The sequence below is a fragment of the Callospermophilus lateralis genome, chromosome 10 (genome assembly GCF_048772815.1).
Source record: "Callospermophilus lateralis isolate mCalLat2 chromosome 10, mCalLat2.hap1, whole genome shotgun sequence".
In the NCBI taxonomy this organism is placed as follows: domain Eukaryota; kingdom Metazoa; phylum Chordata; class Mammalia; order Rodentia; family Sciuridae; genus Callospermophilus; species Callospermophilus lateralis.
In genome coordinates this window covers 41,384,332-41,411,470 of record NC_135314.1, presented here as the reverse complement: position 1 = coordinate 41,411,470, position 27,139 = coordinate 41,384,332, and the positions used below count along the sequence as shown (strand labels likewise).

Sequence of the window (27,139 nt, the reverse complement as noted above, 5' to 3'; positions counted from 1 at the left end):
AAGTGGTCTATTCTGTTGGTGATGCTTTCAATAGAACTTTTAACTTGATTTATTGTTTCTTTTATTTCAAGAATTTTTTCCAGAACCTCTATCTCCCTATTGAAGTAATTTTTGCTTCCTGTATTTGTTTATGTAGCTCTTTGTCAAAATGATCTTTTGCTGCCTGTATTTGCTCGCTGATATCATCCTTTAATTCACAGAACATTTTAATTATGTACATCCTGAACTCCTCCTCTGTAATTTCTTCTGATGTGCTGGCCATGGATTCTAATAATGTATTATCTTGATTTGTTTGGGGGACTTTCCTTCCTTGTCTTTTCATGTTGCTTGTGTGTCTTCCCTTCTAGTACTGCGGATCCGAGGTGTTTTTGTTTTTATCCTATAGGCTTATACTGTTCCTGTAGGGTGCCAATACCTCTCCTTTGAGGGGAAGGACAAAGTTAACAGATCCCAATAAAAACAATATACAGCCTTAAAAATAATTAGTTGCTATTAAGACATTTACAGTTTGGTCACAATGTACAGAAATGATGAATTCAATTATTATCTATAATATAATCAGTAGGTTTGTAAAGGGTTTATAGTTTCTGATTGTAAACAAAGAACTAGGGGTGAGGTGTAGGATGATATGCTGAGGAGGTAGAAGGTAAAAATATAGAATTATTATATCTTAGGAGAAGAGAAATCTAAAGAAGAAGGTTAGTAGCAGAATACAGAGGAAGTAATTTTGGGTAGACAAGTGGGAAGACAGTAGAGTACATAAAACAAACAGATGGGCTGGGGTTGTGACTGGGTGGTAGAGCGCTTGCCTAGCGTGTGCAAGGCCCTGGGTTTGATCCTCAGCACCACATAAAAATAAATAAAACAAAGGTATGAAAAATTAAAAAACCAGGTATATATTAAGAAAAACAAAAAATGTTAAAATAGTAAAATTGGAAGGAAAAAAAAAGAATATACAACACAACTGTAATATACTATTCAGATGCCCCAGACCTCAAAATTCTAATTCACCTAAAGTACTTGGTTTCACGTAAGTTGGGGATGTGAAGACGGGAAAATAGGAAAGGAGAAGAAAAGAAATCTCAAAGGAAGAAACAAGAATTATTTTGGTTGAAGATCAGTATCTTTCTTGCTTCCCTTCTCATCCAATAGATGGGCTCATCTATTGTTAGCTGGTATCTCTGCCCTCAGGATGGTGAAGGTAACCACAGTGTCACTGTACTGGGGTAGTGGCTGCTGGGAATAAGGGGGAGTTGAAAACTGGGTACCTGGCCAGCTGGAGTTCCAAACTGGGAGTTGCCCCCACTAAAGATGGTGATGACAGTGACCCAAGATGGAGGTGCCTGCTTTCAACAATGGGGTGTTGGGTCGGGTGATGGCATTGGATGTGGATGATGTGTTCAGACAGAGCTTTGTGGCATGCAGTGTGTGGTTTTGGCTGTCTTCAGAGCCTGTGTGAAGTTCCCAGATGCAGGCAGGCTATGGTGTGCAGGAGTATATCTCTGTTGCTTTCAGAGTCCCAAGATGGAGGTGACTGGGAAGCCCCATGTTGGTAGATGGTGGGGAGTGGTGGCCGGAGTTCCTGCTCCTGGGTAGCTGCTATTGTCCTGCGGGGGAGTGGGATTTCTGCTCAGGTGGTGGCTGAAAGTTCTGTGTGGGTGCTGATGCCTACAGTCCTGCTCAGGCACCCAATAGTCCTGTATGGGCGTGTAGCTGGGAAACCTACTCTGTCGCTAAGGCTTAGAGCCCTGCACGGGCACAGTGGCCATGATTCCTGCCTGGGAGTAGGAATATCACTCGCAGAGAAACAGTATTCTCACTGCTTGAGTCCCAGGTCACGGGGTGACACAGAATGTGCCTCCCTTTGGCCTGCTGTCTTGGATCCTTCTGTTTGTACTCTTGGTAACTTCCATTCTGACTGATGTGAGATGAAATCTTAGAGTAGTTTTGATTTGCATTTCTCTAATTGATAGAGATGTTGAATGTTTTTTCATATATTTGTTGATCGAATGTATATCTTCTTCTGATAAGTGTGTGAACTGCCATACTACCCAAGCGCTACACAGATTCAATGTAATTCCAATTAAAATCCCATCATCATTTCTTACAGAAATAGAAAAAGCAATCATGAAGTTCATTTGGAAAAATAAGAGACCCAGAATAGTCAAACTAATCCTCAGCAAGAAGAGTAAAGCAGGAGGCATTACAATATCAGACCTTAAACTATACTACAAAGCTATAGTAACAAAACAGCATGGTATTGGCACCAAAATAGACATGTAGACCAATGGTACAGAATAGAAAACATGGAGATAAACTCACATAAATACAGTTATCTCATACTAAACAAAGGTGCCAAAACCATACACCGGAGAAAAGATAGCCTCTTTAGCAAATGGTGCTGGGAGAACTGGATATCCATATGCAGCAAAATGAAAATAAACCCCTATCTCTCACCATGCACAAAACTCAACTCAAAGTGGATCAAGGACCTAGAAATTAGTTCAAAGACCCTGCACCTAATAGAGGAAAAAGTAGGCCCAAATGTTCATCACATCAGATTAGGCCCCAACTTCCTTAACAAGACTCCTAAAATGCAAGAAATAAAATCAAGAATTAATAAATGGGATGGACTTAAATTAAAAAGCTTCTTCTCAGCAAAAGAAACAATCAATGAGGTGAAGAGAGAGACTACATTTTGGGAGCAAGTTTTTGCCACATGCATGTCAGACAGCTAATCTCCAGGATATATAAAGAACTCAAAAAATTTAACACCAAAAATACCCAAGCAACCCAACCAATCTTCTCTTCACTGCTGCTGACTTGAGGTATGCCAAATAATCTGGAAAATGCAACCTCCAAATCCTCTCCCACCAAAACAAAAACAAAACTGAAATCCAACCACCCAGAGATAAACACTGTTGATATTTTAATGTATACTTATTAGTCTTGTTTCTAGAGGAGAGAAAGGGTGAGAATGAGAGATAAATTTCCCAGCATACAAAATTTGCATATGTCAAATACAGTACTTTTATATCTGTTTTTTTCCTTACTGTACTGATATATCCTGATCATTATCCAGTGTAGTTTCTAACTGAGGTTGGTTTTCAGTACTCTGAGTTTGGTTAGATAAGAATGAAGCTGTCTCCCATAGGATCCTCTATCCTCCCAGCTGCTGTAGTTGTGTTGAAGAAATGGAAGGTACAAAAGAACTGTGTGTTTGTGTACCAATTAACAAATTGAAAAGTTTAGGCTTGAATAGATCATGTAAAGCTTAATAGAAAAACTTTCTAGAAATCACTATCTCTAAGCCAAAAATACCTGTCCAGAATGTGGAGACCACTTACAAAAGGCAAGAATGTGAATATTTCACACTGGTCCTTTACTAGAAAAGCACCTCAGGCTATATACCTACCAGACAATTTCCTCATTTTATTTTCCTTACATAAAAACAGAATTATGTTAATGCTTTCACCATTACTTAATTATGATTTAGTCAATATTTCAATAACTACACTTGTTTCTTAGTCAAAATGTCCATGGATAGTGTAATATTTTATCTACAATAATATTTGAATCCAATATGTTAAGGTAGTTCTGGCATGTGTTTATGACAAGGGTGACTTGGAGAATAAAGATGTCTTAAAAGGTTAAATTCTTGGAAATAGAAGAAATCTTTATAGGTCATTTCTATATTTATATCAGTACATTCTACTTCAATATACATAATTTAAAAGCAAAACCATGAAAACTACCTCATGCTGGGACAACATATAAATTATAGAATGCAAAATGAGCTCAAGGCTTCTAGCACAGCATGTACATAATCCACTAGCACTTCAAATTATTTTCCAAAGATGTCAGCTGAATTCTTCAGCAATGAGTAATTACTGAGGCTTCTCTTAAACTTGTTTGTAAACTATGAAAAAAGAGGACATTTGGTACACATAAAATTTTCCAAAAGTGCACTAAAGAAATGATTACCACTTTTTTTCTTACTGCTTTCTGGCATTTACTGTATCGTGTGTGTGTATGATTTGTTTTAAAATGAAAGTCTTTACTAATTGAGCATAACTTTAAAATATAAATGATGCTCTATGCAGGAGAGTATATAAATCACTTGCTTGCTTTAATTCCTGCAGTAAGAAACTCATAAATAGCTTCTTAAGAACCAAAAATTACTTTTGCTATTGAGTGAAGACTATATCTAAATATATGACATAATATATACATGGGTTCCTTAAAAACACTCCCTCACTTATCAACTAACATTCATTAGAAAAGTCTGTACAATTCAGGTCTGAGGCATCAGTTTGAATAAAATCTGGAGGTCAAGAAGATCTCAAAAACCTCTTATAATTTGACATCATGTGAATTTTTATTTTGGAAAAATGGATTTTTTCAGTTGAGTCAGAGAAACTGTACATCTAAATAACTACCATTCTCTATTTTCTCCCCTACCCCAGGACCTGATAAAGATGGATATGAAAAACATCTTGACTCATGTTATATCAGAAAAAAAGCCCTAAAACTTGAAATTAGAAGACCTGGATTAAATCAGTCATTCTAACACAATAAAAGAGTAAACTAGGGCAAGTCATTTAATATTTCTGAGTGACACTTTCTTCACTAGAATTGAGGGTGCTGTTATTTAATGTACATATAGATCAAAAAAAGATAATGAACACAAAAGTGCTTTATAAGCTTTGAGAACTACTCAAGAACATTATGTAATTGAGCTGATATTTATTGAATGTATACTATGTTCTAGATACTGTGCTAGGTGCCAGAGATAAAAAAGGGAATAAGATAGACAGTTTGTACTTTTATAAAACTCACAGCCTAGGGGGTATGCCACTATAGAGGTGGGACAGTGTGGTATCGGTGAAAGAATAGGAAATAAATCAATGGAAAGTAACAGCAAACCCAGAAAGAGACCCATACAATATAGTCGAATAACAAATGGCAATGGAGAAATTTCAATAGAGAAAGAGATAGGTCTTTTAAAAAGTGGTGTTGAAACAACCAGAAATGCAAAAAAAAAAAAAAAAAAAAAAAAAGAATTGACAGTGACCATACATTTTTTTACAAAAATTAATGCAAAATTGATCACAGCTCTAAATGTTAAATGAATAACTACAAAAATTCTAGAAGAAAACAGGAGAAAATATAGGTAACTTTGGGTTTGGTGATGAGTTTTTATATGCAATGCCAAAAACATGACTTATGGAAGAAAAGTCAATACACTGAACTTCATTAAAAGTTAAAACTTCTGTTCTATAAAAGACATTAAGAGACTCTAAAACTAGCCACAGACTGGGAGAAAATATTTGCAAAATACATAACTTATAAAAGATCTTATTCAAAATATACAAAGAACACTTAAAACTCAAAAATAATAAAGCAAACACCTTAAATAAAAAATAGGCCAAGGGGCTGGGGTTGTGGCTCAGTGGTAGAGCACTTGCCTAGCATGTGCATGCCCTGGGTTTGATCCTCAGTGCCACATAAAAATAAATAAAAATATTGTGTCCAACTACAACTAAAAAATAAATACTTTGGAAAAAATAGGCCAAATATCTGGATAGACACCTCCCCAATAAAATTATGCAGCTGAAAAAAAAGCATATGAAAAGATATGCAATATCTTATGTTCATAAGGCAACTGCAAATTTAAAAGACAAGGTACCACTACATACCTATTATAATGGCTAAAATTCAAAACACTGACTGTGGTGAGCCGCTTCTGCAGATTATGGTCGCCATTGCAGGATGGCGCTGGCTCCACTGTGGTCTGTGAAATATCAAGGGCCTGAATAAACTGCTGAAAGTTCTGGTTCCCGGGTTTCGGCACCACTTGTCGCGACCCCTTGCCCGCAAGGAAGACGCAACTCAGGAATCTTCTTTCAGCAGTTTATTCAGGCCCTTAATATTTCACAGACCACAGTGGAGCCAGCGCCATCCTGCAATGGCGACCATAATCTGCAGAAGCGGCTCACCACAACTGACAACACCAAATGCTGATGAGGATGTGGAGCAACAGGAACTCTCATTCATTGCTGATGGGAGCATATAATACTACGGATACTTTGGAAGGCCATTTGGCAATTTCTTGCAAAGATAAATATAGTTTATACAATTCAGCAGTCATACTTTAGGTATGTACTCAACTAAGTTGAAAACTTACATCGGCACAAAATATGCATATGAATATTTACAGTATGAATGTTTACATATGAATGCTTACAGTAGCTTTAAGGAAACTCACAAAACTTGGAAGCATCCAAGAGTTCTTAAATAGGTCAATGAATAGACAAACTGGTATATCTATACAGTGGAGTATGTATGATTCAATGATACAAAGAAAGGAGCTATTGAACCCCCATAAGATATGGAAAAACACTAGATGCACATTGCTAAGTGAAAAAAGGCAATGTGATTTACTATTCTAATTATATGCCATTCTGGAAAAAACAAAATTTAGAGATAGTTAAAAAAAAAATCAGTGGTTGCCAAGGGATCAAGGAAGGGAGTAGGATGAAGTGGAGTACAGGAGACTTTTAGGACAGTGAAACTATTCTGTATGATACTGTGATGGTAGATATGCATTTGTCAAAACCCACAGAATTATACAAAATAAAGGGTGAATCCTAATGTAAAGTATGTGCTTTAGTATCAATATTGATTCATGAATTTTAAAATGTCTCATGCCAATACAGATGTTAATATTAGGGGAAACTAGGGGGACAGGGAAGAAGGGGAAAATGGAAATTGTCTGTACTTGGTGCAAAATTTTTATGTAAACATAATACTGCTTTACAATTTTTTTTAGCCCTACACTTTATTCCCCTCCTCTACTGTATTTCCTATCCCTGAGTCTAAAACATTCTATATTTTAATTTCTCTTGCTAATAGGCTAATGATAATGTGTACAAGATAATAATCTAGGAGGGCAGGAAAAGTATCTTCTAGGTTCTCAAGTTCTCATGGGCTGGGACAAGAGAATGGCCAGCTTCTGGTTAGTGTAACCAATGAAACACCTTAGGTTAGAGGTTCCCTCGCTCTGCTCATTGCTACTCCTATATTTTTCAAATGTTTTTGAAATACCTAATATGCTGATGTATCCTTTCTAAGGAAATATCATTTTAATGTCTCTGTTATCTTTTTAATTGGAGGGGGTGCCTGGAAGAGGGAGAAATGAATACTTACAGGTTTAACTATAACTCAATCCTTGACTTTTTAAAACAATAGCTTTGAAGAGGTCTATTTGACATACAATTTGATAAATTTGGACATATAATGAATATATCCATCAGTTCTAAAATGTCGTGTCCTAAAAAATCCCTCCTCACTCCCACCCTGAACCTGTATCTCCCAACCCTATCTCCCTACTTCTCGCTACCCACCATCCTGCTTTCAATTGTTTTAGATTATTTGGCATTTTCTATAATTTCATACAAATGGAACCATACAGTATGTATTCTCTGTGGCTTCTTTCACTCAGTAATTTCGGGATCATATATGTCCTAGGGTGCTACAGATTGAATGTTCGTGTTACCTCATTCCCAAAACCTTAATCCCCAATATGATGGATGGTACTTGGAGACGGAGTCTCTCAGAGGGAATTAGGTAAGGAGAGTACAGCTCTCATGGTGGGATTACATTTTGGGAGCAAATTTTTACCACTTGCACATCAGACAGAGCAAATAACAACAAATAACCCAAACAATAAATGGGCCAAGGACACGAACAGACACTTCTCAGAAGAGGATATTCAATCAATCAACAAATACATGAAAAAATGTTCATCATCACTAGCAATTAGAGAAATGCAAATCAAAGCCACTCTAAGATTTTATCTCACTCCAGTCAGAATGGCAGCTATCAAGAGTACAAACCAATAAGTGTTGGCGAGGATGTGGGGGAAAAGGTACACTCATATGTTGCTGGTGAGACTGCAAAATATTTCAGCCAACATAGTAACCTTATAAAAAGACATAGGAGAAAGTTTGTTTCCTCTTCCACTCCTATGTGAGGGTTCAGCCAGAAGGTAATTATCTGTGAACGATGAAGATAACCCTCAGCTGGACCTGATTGTGCAGACAGGCTAGTCACAGACCACCTGCCTCCAGAACTGTGAGAAATAAATGTTGCTTAAGACATGCAGTCTGTGGCATTCTGTTATAGTAGCCTGAGCTAAGAGGTAGTGTATATAAGTAGTTTCTTTTTATTTTTAAGCAACATTCTATCATTATGGGTTATACCATAAATGCTTATCCATTTGACTGTTTTACACTATTTCTAGTTGTGGGTTATTAGATAAAAATATGCTATGAAAACTTCTGTACAAGTTTTTGGATATATGCTTTTATTTACATAAAAATTTAATAGCTGAATCATATGGTAAGTATGTTTAACTTTCTAAAGATGGGCACAGTGCTTACCAGTAGGGCACACTTCATTTCCTATTTTTCAAGAATCATTGTCATTTATTGTATGATATTCACTATTTTTGTTTTTGAAAAATCACCATTTCATATATTTTGTCCAGTTTGGGGCTGTTTCAAGTAGGACAGCAATTTGGCATCTGTTTTTCCATCTTTATCAGAATAATTCCTTCATCCTTGATTTTATGCATTTTAGAAATAGTTACTTAGTACCTATTATATGCAAGATGCCTCTGTGCTAAGGTTCTGGTGATAGAGCAATAGTCAAAGTATAGTCTTACCTTTCAAGGTCCATATAATCTAACAGGAAATAAAAATAAGTAAATGAGCCTGACTCAGACATTTCTTAGAACTCCATCTTTGGCCTTCTGTTTTCTTTGCTAACCCATTTTCTCATAAAATTCGTCCAGTTTCAAGTATTTAACAACTATATCTATGTTGATGACTTCCAAGTAAACATCTTCACTTCTTGCCTCTTCTGCTAAACTTCAGTCTTATACTCTCCCACTACTGTTGGCCATAAGAACATGAAATCGGGAGCTTAACTAGGTTCTTTGTGTATCCTTATATTTTTGTGTGTCCTCCTACAACAGCCGAAGTCCAGTGAACTCTATCACCCAAATGATTTCAAAGTCTACCTTCTCTTCTACATTCTTTGTAATCCAATTCCCAAACTCTGAGTACCTACTACCTTCTAGATATCTTTATGTCTTTAGTCTTAATCCCTTCTAATTCATCTTGTACAATGCATACTGAGTGATCTTTCTAAAGAGAAACCTCATTCTATCATTTCTTTGCTTAAAATCTTGATGACAACCTACTGACTTCAGAATAAAATCTGAAGTCCTTATCATGGTTCACAAAGGGCACAGTCTCTGCCTATCTCTATAAATTTCAGTTCCATGATTATTCTTTATTCTTGTCCTATGTGCCAAGTATACTTAAACAACTACAACTTCCCCATGTTTTCTCCTCAAAGTTTTTATAATGTAGTTCTCTCTGCTTAGAATAATCTCTGTTCTTTCTCTGATTCCTTTAGGCTCTTAAAAGACCTCTTCTCTTCCAGGATAACTTTTCAAATCCTCTGGTCTGTTTCAGTTATACATTTTTACTAGTACTTATTTGGTTATATATATTCAGAAATCCAATTCAGTCTGATTCAAAAAAGATAATTTTTGTAAAGGCATTATTGTGATTCAAGTTTAAGCAAAGGGAATGCAAGTAAGTCTTAAGAACTAGAATGAGGTACTAAGGTCAACAAGATCTTCTCCTGGTAATGTCTCCTCTGCTGGTTCGTGTGTTTTGAATCTTTTTTATACACCTGTTCATTCTCTTCTTTGTGTCTGTTTCATTCTTCTCTCTGGTGATTATCCTTTGTTCAACATTCCAGTCCATATAACAGAAAAGAAATTACTTGTTGGTTCCTGAAATTTGTACCCTAAATAATCCAGAAACCCCAAAAGAGACTTAGGTATCTTTCTCAAGTTCAGTTCTAAAAAGGACTCTGATTGGCTACACTGAAATCAGCTAGTTGGAGCCAGGAGACAGGGTCACACTTTCCCATGGCTGCTCCTGGTCTTGTCATGTTGAGTGAGTGTAGAGATACTGATATGGCAGTTTTCCATGGCAGTTACAAGGAATTTAGAGCAGAAAATCCTTAAAGGTGAACACTATTACTTGCTTAGAACCCTATGAACAGATGTATCAAAACATTCTCTGTCTCTTATAAAAGCTCCTACGGGGTAAGAACTATGCCTTTCATCTATCTGTGTAATGAATAGACAAAGAAAAATATAACTAAAAAATTAATGACTAGCTCCTTTAAAGAGCAGAGTCCAAAACAAATAAGTTTCAGTGATGTAACAGAAAAGAACATGAATTAGGAAAGACTGTGGTGGTAGTCCAGGAACTGCCATTAAAGACAGTGAGATTTAACTTCTCTATATTCTAGTTTTCTCCTTTGTCAGCGGGAATTGTTATAGTAGTTCCATCTACCTCAAGATTGTGGTGTGTTTCATATGAGATATCTGAAAAAGTACTTTGAAAACTTCTTTAACCTATGGTAAGATAAATGAGGTAAAATAGAAATAACATCTTTCCTGATTAGTGAGGGGTTAACAGCCACTAAAAGTAAGAAAATGATTATAATAAAAGTCAGTATAATTCAAATTAAAGTGGAGATTTTCAGATATTAAAAGGCTTCAAAGATGCAAACCTTGAAATACAAAATTTTAATTTTGTTAGAATTTATGTATGGTAATATGTGGTTAAAGCTCTCCACAAAGCAAAATATATACACTGAGCTAGAGACAGTGGTAAATGCCTGCAATCCCAGCAGCTTGGGAGGCTGAGAAAGGAGAATTGCAAGTTCAAGGCCAGTGTTAGCAACTTAGTGAGTCCCTAAGCAACTTACTGAGACTCTGTCTCAAAATAAAAATAAAAAAGGGGCTGGGGGTGTAGATCAGTGGTTAATTGCCCCTGGGTTAAACTCCTAGTACCCAAAACAAAACAAAAAACAAACAAAAAAACACCAGAGAGAGAATGTATTTTTGGCTTTAGAATTTCTTTTCTTCTAAATTTCCTTGGTAAAATACCCTGCCTTTTGGAGATATTACTTTACATGTAATTAAAATTTTTATGATTAATATATTTTTAAATGGATATGAGAAGTTGTCTATATTAAAGAATTATTCAACACTTTTTTTGTAGTTGTATATGTTAACAATATATTTATTTTGTTTACTTAGTTTTTTTTTTATGTGTTGCTAGGAATCGAACTCAGTGCCCCACATGTGCTAGGCAAGTGCTGTACCACTGAGTCACAACTCCAGCCCTCAACACTTGATAGTTGCCAAGGATCTGATGAGATATATGTAAGTGTATGTTCTTAATGATGGTGTACTACGTGATGACAGAGATTACTAAATGCAGTGGTCTTTATAGAATAAACAAAGAAACACTATAGACACATTATAGACAAAGAAACACTGCCCAGAGGCTTCACACCACATGGGAAGTGGAGCTTGGAGAGTCCTAAAAGAGCTAGAGAGCTGATGGGGACAATATGATTACATGAAAAACATTTGAAAATTATAAAGACCAATGGCATCATATTACATTTTAATATATATATATATATATTCGTGTGTGTGTGTGTGTGTGTGTGTGTGTGTGTGTGTGTCTATAACTCAGAAAGTGAGAGAAGACAAAATGGACTTTAAGTATAATTCCTGCTGTTTCTCCAAGAATATTCACAGGTCTATCTAAAAATATACCTTACTGTATTTTTAGTGTTCTCTTTTTGAATAGGCTGAGAAGATACAAATTTTTTCCCCCTCTAAAGGAAACAGGCAGAAATGATGTATCCTACAAAGATTTAAGACAAAAAGCCAGCTAGAATTTAGAGCTGGAGATGAGAATTGAATATAAAAATAGTTTCACAAAGAGTTATAAAATCTAAATAACAACCAATGATCAATAAATGTCTATATTAACAATTTTTAGGTTATCTTTTTTTTAACCTGAAAAGTAAAATCAGATAGAAAAACATAATTCTCTCCTAGCTGACACAGCAATAGGAAGTGTGTGTGTATGAATCCCAAGGGAACAGTGACCTTCTGAAGGCTGCACACCTTAACTGAAGGTCAGTTATAACAGGTACATCCATACCCATGGGGTGACAGAAAAGTTTCAAGGATTAATTCAAGTTAGATATTTAGCTAGTTAGAAATTTGGCTACATTATGCTTGAGACCCTTTTAAATATTAGCCTAATTTACTGGTAAAATATTAGTAGAACCCAATCAACATTTAGTCTCCCACTCTTTAACTCACCTGTAATATTCTTTGCAAGATTGATGGAAGGGCAATAAATGCTGCCATGCTGTTTAGAACTTGCATGGTCAAAGACTTCAGAGCTGTTGTAACAAAATGTCAATATTAAAGTTAGTTTAGAATAAGTGTTTTCACCTTGAGATTCAGAGGAAAATAGTGGGCTAAAAACTTAGTCAACCAAGTCCAATTTGATATTTTTAGATAAATTGTTGATACACTGAAAAGATAAACTATATAACTAGCACAACAAAAAGAACAAACCTGAAAGATGAGATTGATTCTTAATATGGTTTCATTAAGGAAAATAATAAGAAATTGAGAAAATATATCATAATGACAATTTCTGTAGATAAAAATTAGGTGATGACAGAGGCGGCTCTGTCTCTGTGGTTCTGATGAACTTACCTTCAGAGAGTAGAGGAGGGGCAGCTGAACTGGACAGCTTCTGAGGGGCCATCATTGCTTCTAATAATGGAAACCAGAGTGCCTATAAGGTCGAAGGAAACCAAAGAAAAACTAAAGTCTCTGTTATTTTTGGAATAATGAGTATCAGTATAGTGTTCTGCCGGTTGAAATGTACTCTCTGTGTACATTTGTTGGTAAAAATTAGAAAAAGAAGAGGGAACATTTGATGAGGAAGAGAAAAAACATTAAAAGCAGTGATCAAAGCTAAAAAGATCTTTAGCATGAAGCCTTGGGAAACATAAGGAAGACTTAATTGCAATTCTGTTATCTCTAGAGAGGGTAGGATCAAGAAAGCAAGAAAGAGCTTCTGTTAGGTTCTCACCTTCTTTTCTATAAATCTATCATTGAGAAAGCCTGAATAACTTCATGTACCATCAAAAGGACTAAATATCCCCATAGCTACTCTCTTCCACTTTTTCTTCAGCAATGTCAAGCAATAAATGAATAAAGGTTATCCAAAGTTTTCTTGTATCAAGAATTATTTGTATTTACTAAGTCTCACAGACCAGGAAATAGCAGTTAATGTTATCTCAGTCAGCATTACCAAATTTATCAAGAGATAAACAAATAGACCTACCATTCATTCACTGCTATTCTGTTAGATACTATATTAAATGCCTTATGTATATTTTGTCATTTTAATCTCATAATAACCTTAGGCAGTAGGTTTTATCTTCACTTGAGATAAGAAATTGAAGTTAATAGAAATTAAGTAATTTTCCTAATATCGTACTATAGTAAATCAGCCCTCTGATTCCAAATTCTGTTTTTCCTAAGCTTCAGGAAAATATTTACTATAAAAATCAAGCTAATACATTTTAACAGTTCAAACATGTTTTTTGTTGGATAATAATTTTCAAATGTCCTAATCCAGTATCTTAGGAGCAACCAACTGATGCAAACATCCAGGAGACATAAGGAAAAGTCAGTATTGACAGACAAGAGAGGTTATTTACAGAAGAGGATACACTGTACACCCCCACTGCGGAACTGACTAGAAATGAAGATATGGGAGTGTTTAAGGAAAGGGGAACCCACTAAGAATCCTGCAGACTTTCCCACTGTGTGAAGATCTCCACTAGGAAGGCTTTATCTGCCCCAACGGAGGTTAAGGTCAGGATTTTGTACTGTTCATTTTTTATTACGTTCATGATAGTTTAATCATACTTACTTTTACTGGCAATTCCCTGTTTTATGTAAATTTTCATTCATTTAACAGTACTCATGATCTTTTAACCCTGTATTTTATTCTTAATTTCATTAAACTTATCTTTTCAGTTGCCTATTTTAACTCGTTTTTGAGAACACATCATTTATTTCTGTGTATTTTGTGGTCTTCTATAGATTAGGTATATTGTTAGTTTCGGAGCAAGCTGAACACTGGACCCTCACCCATCTGGTTCCTTATGGCTTGTTTGCCTCAAGTCTGAACACTCAACTCCACTGAACACTCGACCCCCAAGACCCCCAACTGTCTGGTGCAACAGAAACCCACATCTAGCCCCTGCCTAGTCTGCCTGAAGGCAGAAGATGACACCCTTAGCAACTACTGTATGATCCAATCATCGTACGCCAACAAGACAGCTTGCAGACCCAGAGACCCCATTAGATTTTGGCTATAAAACTCTCCCCTCTCCCCTCTTTCTCCCTTTCTTCTCTATTTCCCAGCTCTCTCTCTCTCTCTCTCTCTCTCTCTTGCTTTGCTCTCTCCTTTCCTCTCTCTCTTTCCTAGATCTCTTTCTCTTGTTCTCTTCCTTCCCTGTTAATCAGACACTGCTGCAATAAACATATCTTGGTCACCCCGAGTGTCACGGTCACTTTCCTTTCATATATGACATACCTAATTTTTACCTTTTGGTTTTTATATTTAAAAATGTTCATAAATTTGATTTTTGGGCAACCCCTATCAGGTTTGCTCCTGTAAGAGCTCTTTTTCTGTTCTTCATACTTCAATTTCAAATTTGATTTTCTTACTTAAACCAGACAATTTAGAAGAATTATCTTTTTAAAGGTCTTATTCCTGTTTTCTAAATATCAGATAGGAAAGCATGATGTGGAACTAAAGAAAATCCATGGGATGTGTTCATGCCCTAAATAGGAGTTGTTCTTCTTCCATTAAATCTCCACATCAACACTACTATATGCTGAAAAACCTTTAAATATTTTTATCTCTCTTACTCTTTAATATTGATTTTTAAATGTTAACTTGGAGGGCTGGGGCTATAGCTCAGTGGCAGAGCATTTGTGATACACTAGCACGTTTGAGGCACTGGATTCGATCCTTAGCACCACCACATAAAAATGAAACAAATAAAGGCATGCTGTTCATCTACAACTACAAAAAAAAAAAAAAAAAAAAAAAAAAGTTAACTTGGATAACTCTAAAACCCCACAAGTTAAAATAACTCTCCATTATAGAAAATTTCATTTCCTGAGAGAACAATAAAACTAAACCTGAATTACTTTCTCACAGAATGTAACAGTTTTCTTTTCAGAGAATTACATGCATAATGAAAGCATAGGCTTTGTTGTACATGTCCCTGGACACTGGGGTAGCAACACAGACAGCTAAGCAAAGGTAGGTGAGGTGCTTAGAGACACTACTGTGGAAAAGAACTGAGACCCCAACTTCCTGGGGTCTAATCTTCCTATGAAACTTTTGGTGGGGAATCATTATCAAGCTTTGGACATCTCAAATTTTCTAGTTACTATTGGTCTGTTGCAACAGCTCTTGTTTTCACTTTTTCTAATACAAAAATAAATAAATAAATAAATAAATAAATAAATAAATAAATAGAGACAAAGCAAACAATCATTAAAATTCCCCAAACTTAGTAATATGTAAAAGCCTAAGATTTTCATAAAATGGTATTTACATGAAAATGAAACACAAATTTTTGTATTATTATTAAATCTGTTCAGAAATAAAGCAGAAATCAGTTGTTAGTGGGAGTGGGCATACAGAGTGGTGTGTGTGTAACAGGGAAGAGGGACAGACTTCTCCTACAGGTAGACTTCTCTTAAATGAAGCCAGTAAATGTTCTAGTAACAATCTTAGAGAAGTGAACATTTCAAAAAATAGAAAGAGGTCTAATAGCTAACACCTTTATTAAAAGGAACAAATTTCAACTCAGACACATTTTTTTAACAACAATAACAAACAATTTTCCTTTTGCAACATCAAAGTGGCAAAAATTCATCTTTGATTAAGAGCAACAGAGTTCAACTATAGAAAAAACAATCCCTAGTAAGGTTTCGACATTCAACTCTATTGTTAATATCTGTGAGTCTAGACTATTTCTTTTAAGTATACCTAAACTATTATATTTTAAAGAGATAGCAAAAATTGTCTTTTTTCCTTAAATTTCCCATGTGGTATTATCAAAAGGTAGTGAAAGGTATCAAAAGTATATTTGAGAGGAGACAGACAAAACATTTTTTAAAAAGCTTAGCATTAAAGTGGAAATAAGCCAATCCCAAAGAACCAAAGGCTGAATGTTTTCTCTGATATGTGGATGCTAATTCACAATAAGGGGGTAGGGTGGGGAAGAACAGAAAAACTCTGGATTAGAGGGGAATGAAGGGAGGGGAGGGGATAGGTGCATAGGAGGGACAATAGAATGAATCAGACATAATTACCCTATATGCATAATTGATTACACGATAGGTGTTACTCTACATCATGAACAACCAGAAAAAGAGAAGTTATATTCCATTTATGTATGTGTCAAAATGAATTCTGTCATGTATAACTAATTAGAAAAAAATTTTAAAAAGAAATAAAACCACACGCAAAAAAGCTTAGCATTAAACGCATATAAACAAAATTGTAAGGTGTCTATACTTTCATGTTTCTCTATCAAAATATAAACGTGTCCAAATACAGCTAGTCAACTAAACGACAAATAAGAATAAAAACTCAGGAATGGAAAAATCTTGGTAAAAGGACTGGTATTAAGTCCATAATCCATTTAAATAAAGACAAAACAACTATGAGAATTAGGTATATAGAAAAGAATGTATTATAAAATTTAATAAGGTATAATAACTAAACTAATTAAAATTAGGAGGACAGAGAGGATATTAGGAAGCAAGGGTTAGTTCATGTGCATTTCCTTATTGGCTTGACATTGTAGACATAATAAAAACCAAAGTGTAATAATATTACTTTATTAGTTATTCAGATTTTTTAATGTTAGACTTATTAAGAGATAATATGGTAAAGAAACATTTATCTGAAAATTAAAAATTCCTCAGTTTTATATAAGCTTCCTAGAGAAGACTGACTATAATATTTTTAAAAGCAAACATTATTTGATTCATTTTTTCTAAAATTATATCAACCTTGGCAGACAAAAAATATGTACAGTAATGTTCACCAAATGATAATGATGGTTATTTCTGGGTGATTGTTGAAATATATTGATAATTTTTAAAAAAACATTCTTCTCTTAACTTTCTATTTTGCATGCTATTAAAATATAAGTATGCATCATTTCATAAAATTTTTTATAAATAAAAATTCTATATGCAAATGTATTTGTTATGCACAATTTATATGCTGAAGAATTTTCATAATTTACGACCTTGAAAAAAATCTTTGACAGGGTTCAGGAGAGGACCTAAGTTAGAGGAAGAGAGCTAGGTGGTGATCTCCAATCTCTCCATAGCTCAGGAAGGAGGCAGTGAAGGAACAGCTGTCCAGAGAGGGAGGTGACAGAATAAATACTATAAGACCCAAACTGAAATAGAAAATAAGGGCAGAGATCCTTAACCTCAACTTGGACCAGAGAGGAGGGAAGGAGAGGGGCTATAGAGAAAGAGTAAGAGGAAAAACAAATAAGCTCACTCCTGTATCACAAAAAGCAGACCAAATAAAAATGCAACAGGAGCAGAGTCGGATCACTGAAAAAGATCAAGCCATTTAATCCAAATCATGGGGAAAAAGCTGTGCTGGAAAAAGCTGTGCTGTGGCAGCCATTTTGTGGAACTCACAGCTCATCAGCTACACTGAAAGAAATTAAATCAATAGGGCATCTTCCCGCCTCCAGATAGCAACAAATTAAACCAGAAGTATCCCAGCTATGACATGTCTCAATAACTTGTCTAGAAAGAACTTGTAGAGGGATTGCTACTAGCTGAACATTGCTAAAACCCTATCCCCTTCCCCCCAGCAAGGGCAGCAGGGTGTAGTAGACCCACCCCCAGGAAGTAGAAGCCTGGGGATCTCAGACAGAGATGAAGCAGACTCACTGGGGAGTGGGAAGTGAGTGCCGAAAACCAGGTGGGAAAACAGTCTTTATCCTGGGCAGTGGAAAGAAATGGTGCCTGGATTCAGTGGGTGGGAGTTTGGCCACCGGCAGGACAGCTGCCTCTATCTGAGGCAGTAGAGGGAAGTGGTGCCTATGGTTCATAATCGTGGGCAGTGAAAACTAGAACCCAGGTGAACCACTGAGTTGCTTTACCCAGTAGTAGGAACAGTGCCCTGGTGATCTGTGTCATCAGTGGGGATGTTCCTGTGCCATAGAGTACTCACAGAAACCCCACAAACAGAAGTTCCATACTTGTAGACAGCCAACAGAATGGAAATAACCAACAGACAAAGTACCACACCCTCAGAGAATTCAGCCTCAAGACTCTGGATCTAGGCTGACAATCCAGAACCAGAACGGGCTGGTGGGTGATCCATAGAAAGTAGGGGGTGGCTCCTGTGCCCTAGAACCTCTGGGGGAAACCACAGCCAAAGGTGATGACATCTTCTAAAGGTCCCAAATCCTGATGAAATCCAAACCAAGACTCAATAAAAATTTTCATTTGACATGGTTTACTATAAATAGTTTGAATATCAACTTTGATCATACATATTCTTATTCATAATTTTGATTTATAGTTATTACTGTATTACCCAACATTGTGACCTCAACTCATTTGACTATATTTCTTCCAATGTTTTAGAACATTAATTGGAATAATTCTTTGTTCTCCTAGCTCAGGTTTATACTTATTCCCTCTTTCCCTCTTATATTCCAGCTACTACTTTAATCTCCCCGACATTGATCTTTTTCTTCTTTTTATTATGGTGTTATTATTCTTTTTAAACTTTTCTTTGTTTTTATTTTTTTCTCTCTTCTTTTTTAAATTTATTTTTTAAATACATGACAATAGTGGAATGCATTACACTCATTATTACCCATATACAGGAAAATTTTTCATAACTCTCTATATAAAGTATGTTCACGCCAAATTATGCCATTATACATGTACTCTTTTTTTGCATTACAATTCTTAATACACATATATACCACAATTTTTCATATCTCTGTTTGTATATAAGATATGTTGATACCAAATTCAAATATTCATACATATATTTTGCATAATGATGAACTTCACATTCTTGTATTCAATTTTTCTCTCCTCCCCCTTTCAGCCCTCATGTAATATTATGGCAATTTACTATATTTAATAACTAATTTTTCAACCTATTCCCAAACTTTAATACAAGTTTATACCTGCCTTAAAGGAACTGTGGAGAACAGTATTAACAAGTTTTTCACTTTTTATAAGGTTGAATAGTTTGCAATTTTGCTCTGAAGTAATCACAATAAAGAGAGTTAAGTGTCTTCTCTCAAAGTGGTGCTGATACTAGGAATAGCAGAGGACAAACATGGAGTGAAAGTATAAATACCTGGATATTTGCCAGCCCAGGGCTCTTAAGATAAAGAAGCTCAAAATATTCCTTTGCATTAAAGAAGTGATAATCAACCCAACAGATGGGTAGACATATAAGCAGTATAACAAGCAAGGAAAGAAACCATTCTAAACAGCCTTCAACATTTCACCAACTAACCACATTGATACCACAGTGGAGGAAATATTGGAAAAAAAATTTAGGAAGTTCATGTTAAAATGTTCAACAAGCTAAAAGGAGATGTAAGAAATAAAATTAGAAAATACAGGAAGTAAATGATCATTTTGATAAAGAAATATTATGAAAAAGAACCAAAACAAAATCCTGAAAATAAAAGACTCAATAAATTAATTTTAAAAATTCAATGGAAAGCATCATAAATAGATTAATCCACTTTGAAGAAAGGTTTTTCAAACCTTGAAGACAAAGTATATAATCTTGAAAATAAAGTCCACAATAAAGAAAAGATGTTAAAAGACCATGACCAGAATATTCAGGAAATTTGGGATAACATCAAGACACCAATTTTAAGAATCATGAGGGTAGACAAAGGCTCTAAAATACACACTTAAGGAATGCACAATTTTTTCAATAATATAATACTAGAAATATTTTCCAAATATTAGGAAGGAGATGGAAATCCAAGAATGAAATATATATAGAACTCCAAATAGGTAGATCAAAAAAGATACATTATGCCAGGTGTGGTGATGCACACCTGTAATCCCAGTGGCTCAGGCTGAGTGAGGCAAGAGGATTGTGAGTTCAAAACCAGCCTCAGCAAAAGCGAAGTGCTAAAAGCAACTCAGTGATACCTTGTCTCTAACTAAAATAAAAAATAGGGCTGGGGATGTGGCTCAGTGGTTGAGTGCCCTGAGTTCAATCTCTGGTAAGGCCCCACCCTAAAACAAAACAAAACATATTCATTGAAATATTTCATAGGAGAAGGAGAAGAAGAAGAAGGAGTGAGAAAAAAAAAAGAAAAATGAAAATCAGCACAGGGAAGAAATACACTAGAAGAACAGTCAATTAAAGGAGAATCGAGTCTGAAGCACTAGAATTAAATCTAAATGGCAGGAAATAAACATCATTTCTGTATAACAACCTGAATGTAAATGAACTACACTCTTTCATCAAAAGACACAGATTGGCAAATTGGATTAAAAAAATAAAACCAAGCCATATATTGTTTAAAAAGACTCACCATATAAAGACAACCACAGACTGAAGGTGAAAGGAGGGAAAAGATATTCCATACAAATGGATACCGAAAAGCAAGCAAGGTTAGCTACTCTCACATAAAACAAAACAGACTTCACGCCAAAATTAATCAGAAGAAACAATGAAGTAGTTGGTTAACAACTTCATAGTTGGTTAAGGGATGCATCCAAATTAGAAATCAATGACAATAAAAAATAGAAACTACTCTAACACCTGGAGATGAAATAATACTTTTTTTTTTTTTGTACCTGATATTAAACCCAGGGTGCTTAACCACCAAGCCACATACCCAGCCATTTTTTATATTTTGTTAGAGACGGGGACTCACTGAGTTGCTTAGGGCCTCCCTAAATTGCTGAGGCTGGGTTTGAACTTGCAATCCTCCTGCCTCAGCTCCCTGAGTCACTGGGATTATAGGTATGTGTCACTGTGCCTGGTGAAATAATACACTTTTGAATGAAGAATGGGTTATAGAAAAAAATCAGGGGAGGAAATTTAGAAAAATTTTTAGAAACAAAAGAGAATGGAGATACAACATATTAAAATTTCTAGAACAGTATGAAGACATTTCTAAGAGGAAAGTTTATAGCACTGAGTTCCTACACTTAAAAAATAGATAAATAATCTAACATTATATCTCAAGACCTTAGGGAAAAAAAGACCAAACTAATATCAAAATGAGCAGAAGACAGAAAAAATTTTAAGTCAGAGACAAAATAAATGAAATTGAGAATAAAAAAATACAAAGGATCAATGAAACAAAAGTTGGTTCTTTGAAAGGATAAACAAGATTGATAAATCTTTAGCCAAACTAACCAAAATACAGAAGACTCAAATTAACAGAAGTAGAGATGAAAAAGGAAATATCACCAGAGACACTACTGAAACACAGAGAATCATTAGAAACTATTTTGAAAATTTATACTCCAATAAGCTGGAAAATCTTTAAGATAATGACAAATTCCTAGAGATATATGACTCACACAAATTGAATCATGATGATATAAAAAACAGATCAATATCAAGTAATGAAATTGAAGCAGATATTAAAAGCCTTCCAACAAAGGAAAACCCTGAACCAGATAGAGTCAGCCCAGTTTTACCAGACCTCTAAAAAAGAACTAATGCCAATCCTTCTCAAATTATTTCATGAAATAGAAAAGGAGGTAACATTGACAAATTTATTCTATGAAGCCAGTATTACCATGATACCAAAATCAAATAAACAAACAACAAGGAAAGAAAATTTCAGATCAACATCCTTGATGAAGAACACAGATGAAAATATTCTTAATAGAATATTAGCAAACCACATTCAAAAACACATTAAGAAGATAGTGCACCATGATCAAGTGGGTTTCATCCTAGTGATACAAGTTTGGTTCAACATATGGGAATCAATAAATGTAAATCACCACATAAATAAGAGTTGGGGACAAGAATTACAATAATCTCAACACATGCAGAAAAAGCATTGGACGAAGCCCAGTACCCATTCATGTTTAAAACACTAGAGAAACTAGGGATATAAAGAACTTGGCTCAACACTACAAACACTATTTAAGACAAACCCAAGGCCAATATCATACTGAACAGAAAAAAAAAAAAAAATGAAAGCATTTCCTCTAAAATCAGGAGCAAGACAAGGATGTCTACTCTCACCACTCCTATTCAATACAGTCTTGAAACTCTAGTCAGAGCAATGAGGCCAGAGAAGGAAAATAAAGGGATACAAACTGGAAAAGAAGAAGTCAAATTATTTCTATTTGCTGATGACATGATCCTATATTTATAAGACCCTGAAAACTCCAAAAGACTTCTAGAGCTGATAAACAAATTTACCGAAGTAGAAGGATACAAGATCAATATAACTAAATCAATTGCTTTTCTATACTCCAATAATGAGTATTATTTAGGAAAACTATCCACAATAACCTCAAATTTAAAAAAATTAGAAATAAATTTAACCGATATGAAAGACCTCTACAATGAAAACTACAAACTACTTAAAGAAAGAAACTGAAGACGACCTTGAAAGATGTAAAGACCGTCCATGTACTTGGAAAGGCAAAATTAATAAATGGCCATACTACCATACTACCAAGTGTAATACAGATTCAATGCAATCCCTATCAAGATAACAATGATGTCATTCTTCACAGATCAAGAAAAAAACAGTTCTAAAATTCATTTGGAAAAATAAGAGATCCAGAATATCCAAAGCAATCTTAAGTAAGAAAAGCAATGCTAGAAGCATCACAATACCAGAGCTCAAATTATACTCAAGAGCTATAGTAACAAAAACAGCATAGTACTGGCACCAAAACAAATATGAAGATCAAATGAATAGAAGAAAAGACACAGAGAGAAACACACACAGAGATACAGTCAACTGATACTTGAAAAAGGTGCCAAAAACATACATTATAGAAAAGATAGCCTTAAAAAAAAAAAAAAGATAGCCTTTTAAACAAATAGTACTCTGAAAACTAGATATCCATATGTAGAATGAAACTTGATCCCTAACTCTCACTCTGAAAAAAGTCAACTCAAAATAGATCAAAGACCTAGGAAGAAAACCAGAAATTCTGCATCTGCTAGAATAAAATGTAGGCTCAACATTCCAACACATTGGCAACAAATAAAACAAAAAGTCAATAAGTAGGATGCCATTAAATTAAAAGTTTCTGCATAGTAAAGGAAACAAGAGCATGAAGAGAGAGACCAGAATGAGAGAGGATCTTTGCCACCTGCCCCTCAGGCAATTAACATACAAAATATATACAAGAACTCAAAAACCTGGACACCAAGAACAAAAACAAATAACACAATTAACAAATGGGCAAAAGAATTAAACAGATACTTATCAAAAAAAGAAATGCAAATGGCCAAGTATATGAAAAAATGTACAACACCTCTTGAATTTGCATATTAGGGATATGCAAATCAAAACTACATTAAGATTCCATCTCATTCCTGTCAGAATGGCAATTATCAAGAATACAAATAATAATAAATATTGGCTAGGATGTGGGAGAAAAGATACTCTCATACATTGTTGGTGGGACTGCAAATTAGTACAACCACTTGGAAAGCAGTATAGAGATTCTTCAAAAAACTAGGAATGGAACCACCATATAACCCAGCTATCCTACTGTTTGGTAGATATTCAAAAGATCTAAAATCAACATACTATAAGAATGCAGCTACAACAATAATTATAGCAGTACAATTCATAAAGCCAAGCTATGCAACCAGTCTACGTGCCTGTTAACAGATGAATGGATAAAGAAAATGTGACACACACACACACACACACACACACAATGGAATTTTTACTCAGACATAAAGAAGAACAAAATTATGGCACATGCTGGTAAATGGATGGAACTAGAGAATATTATGTTAAGTGAAATAAGCCAGACCCAGAAAGTCAAGAGTTGAATGTTTTCTCTCATATGTGGAAGCTAGACCAAAATAAGGGGGGAAAGAAAAGAAGGAAGAAAGGAAAAAGAAAGAAAAAGGGAGGTATAGAATTCCATGAAAGTAGAAGAGAGATCAGTGGAGTAGAGGAAAGGGACTGGGGGCGGGGGGAGAAGGGATGGGAAAAGGGAAGAGCGGAATGAATCTGACCAAACTTTCTCACGTACATATATGAATATACCATAGTGAATCACATAGGTATATGAAATACATATACCTTTTGTATATCCATAGTGTACTAATTTTAAAAAACTATAAATTATTTTAAAAAGTAAAATCAAAATAATAAAATCCTTGATAAAAACTTAGAGGAGAAATTTATCCATCTCATGAGAACAATAACCATACCAATATTTTTTTGTGGCGGGGCGGTTTACCAGGGATTGAACTCAGGGGCACTCATCCACTGAGCCACATCCCCAGCCCTATTTTGTATTTTATTTAGAGACAGGGTCTCACTGAGTTGCTTTGGTGCCTTGCTTTTGCTGAAACTAGCTTTGAACTTGCAATCCTCCTATCTCAACCTCCCCAGCTACTGGGCCAATATTTGTTTTCATTGTAAAATGTCCAACTAAATATTTATGAAAAATTAACTGTTCCCATTTTAGAAACTCAGATTGTGGAAAGAGCTCAGGTGGTGTGATGTCAGACCTAAGCCCTGTAGGGAAAGATACAGAGGAGTAATACAACTCTACTTTTTTTATTTTTTTTGAAAAACATTTATTTTTTTGAAGTAGTTGACACAATACCTTTATTTTATTTATTTATTTTTATGAGGTGCTGAGGATCGAACCCAGGGCCTCGCACGTGTAAGACGAGCACTCTTCCACTGAGCCACAATCCCAGCCCTGCAACTCTACTTCTTAGAGCAACTGTAGAATTTAGGTGTCCTCATAGTTTCTGCTTCACTGCTGTAATTACTACTTGCTTTAGGTGCTCATCTACACCTCCTTCAGTTTTGTTTTTTTCCTTTGTGCAATCTGGGGTCTGTTACAGCAGTGGTTCCAACTGTGGCTCTATACAGGAATTGTGTAGGGAGCTCTAAAACATACTGATGACTGGCTTCCAGCCCCAGAGAGTTTCATTTAATTAATCTGGGGTGCAGCCTGAACAAAAAGATTTTTCAAAGCTTCCCAGGTGACTCTAATGTGCAGCCAAGACTAAGAACTACTATGTCATATCCTCCTTTGACCTTTTTTCATATCCCTGAGGGCTTTGCTTTAGTTCTTCATGCTCACTTTCAGCCACAGGGAATAGAAAAGATGATAAATGATCATATATCCATTGTACCACTACAAGGAATACACAAAATCTCAGTCCAAAGACACCAGGGACATAGTCATAGTCACAAACCTTACATTTTGCTTAACAGCCAAATCTAAGAACCATAAAGCCTTTTGTGGGGAAGAAAGAGGCCAAACACTCTTCATAATAACTTCAGGAGTCTTATACTCCTGGGAACACTAAAAGTGATTAATGCCAGCTGAATTAATTCAGGTGGTTGACAGGGCAGTGGAATTAGAATTAATTCCTGTTTCAGAACAGAACAGGCTTTAAAATTCCTAAGTAATCATTCTCATACCTCTCGTTGCTGCTGGTTCAAATTATGTGAATTTCTCTGGCAAAGAGCAATTGTGTCTACCATGGTATCTTCAACATCCTTCAGTGAGGCAAGTTCTCTGGTATCTAGATTCAGAAAGAGTATAAACAACACTTTAGGACATGTTTCTGATAATCTCAGAGTTTCTGTGAAAAAATGAAATTCTCTTTCTTTTGCATAGCCTTAATTTTCCATTCTAAGGAATTCTATCATCCATAAGACCTAACATTGAGATTTAGTGATTAAAAGATCATTCTGGGCAATAGGAGTGTTCTATATAAATGTTTGACATTCAAAGTACACATAAAGCACATTGTACTTAGCATCTCGACATGCTTTGGTTATGGGAATCATCTGTTTGTGGATTAGTTAGTAGAAAGATTATCCTTCACACTTTCTGCTCTACCATCTTTTCCTGTCTTAAATGTAGGTATTTCCCTAAGAGTCTGTCTTACATTCTTTTTTCTCATTTTTCAATGATTTCAACCACTCCTGTGGTTTCAATTCTCAAGTTTTTGTTAATAAGTTTAAAGCATACACTTCAGCCTTTACTCCATTCATAAATTTTCAAATGACCCTAGGAAAAAATCTCCATGTCCTCCAAGCATTTGAACTTTATATGTGCAAAGCCCATCTTATCTTCCTCATTTCAAATCTGCTCCTCCCCCAACATTTTCAAAGTTAATGGAACCAGCATGATTAAGTTAACCAGTTTATAATTCTTCATCATCTTTGATGCTTCCCTCTCTTTAATTCCACACATTCAAATAAAGTGTTTATTTCTATTGATTTTACTTCAGCACTTGCCCACGCCCACCACTGTTACCCTGGCAGCATGCATACCTGCTACTGCAACAGTCTCTTCACTGAACTTAGGACTTCCAAATATGGCCTCTTTCATTCCCTTTTATATTGTTACCAGGGTTTTTTTCTTAAACACAAGTCCAAACATATTATTTCCTTCCATAAAGATTAAAGATTCCTAATGCTTAGAAACAGAATATTAGTAAGATTCTGACCCTAGGTACTGTGTAAAGATTCCAGCTTATCTTCTCACTCTCTGTGCCCTGGTGTCACCAGATTATTTCTTAATCTCTGAGGTTAGAAGCCAGGCACTTCCATACTTGTGTCTTACTCTTGCCCTGCTTCATCTATTAAACCCCTAGTCCTCCTCTGACTTACTTTAAAGGTAATAACACACAACTAACACACAACTCTTGACTTGACTCATGGGTCACAAACAGTTCCCTGGTTTTCAACTCTCCTTTGCTACCTTTGTGCATTCCATTTGACTTGTGTTAGAGTGTTAATTTGTATGTGTCTCCTTCTTGAGACCAATTATTCAAGGAAGGGACGGCTATGTTTTAGGCATCTGTCAGTAGCCTACAGGAACTAAGCA

General features: G+C 35.3%; 1 protein-coding gene across 4 annotated transcripts in view; it reads right to left on the bottom strand.

Annotated features, from left to right (window-relative positions):
- Vps8 (VPS8 subunit of CORVET complex) overlaps positions 1-27,139 on the bottom strand; it is a 247,054-nt gene that overhangs the window by 58,545 nt on the left and 161,370 nt on the right. For 3 of the 4 annotated variants that reach the window (XM_076868965.2, XM_076868966.2, XM_076868967.2), the window contains exons 39-41: positions 25,723-25,826; positions 12,686-12,767; positions 12,281-12,363 (exon numbers count right to left, since the gene is read on the bottom strand). In XM_076868965.2, coding sequence (XP_076725080.1) covers positions 12,281-12,363; positions 12,686-12,767; positions 25,723-25,826 — 269 coding nt within the window. Of the gene's footprint in view, positions 1-9,753; positions 9,820-12,280; positions 12,364-12,685; positions 12,768-25,722; positions 25,827-27,139 lie in introns of those variants that run through there. The other variant, XM_076868964.2, reaches the window with a different exon arrangement.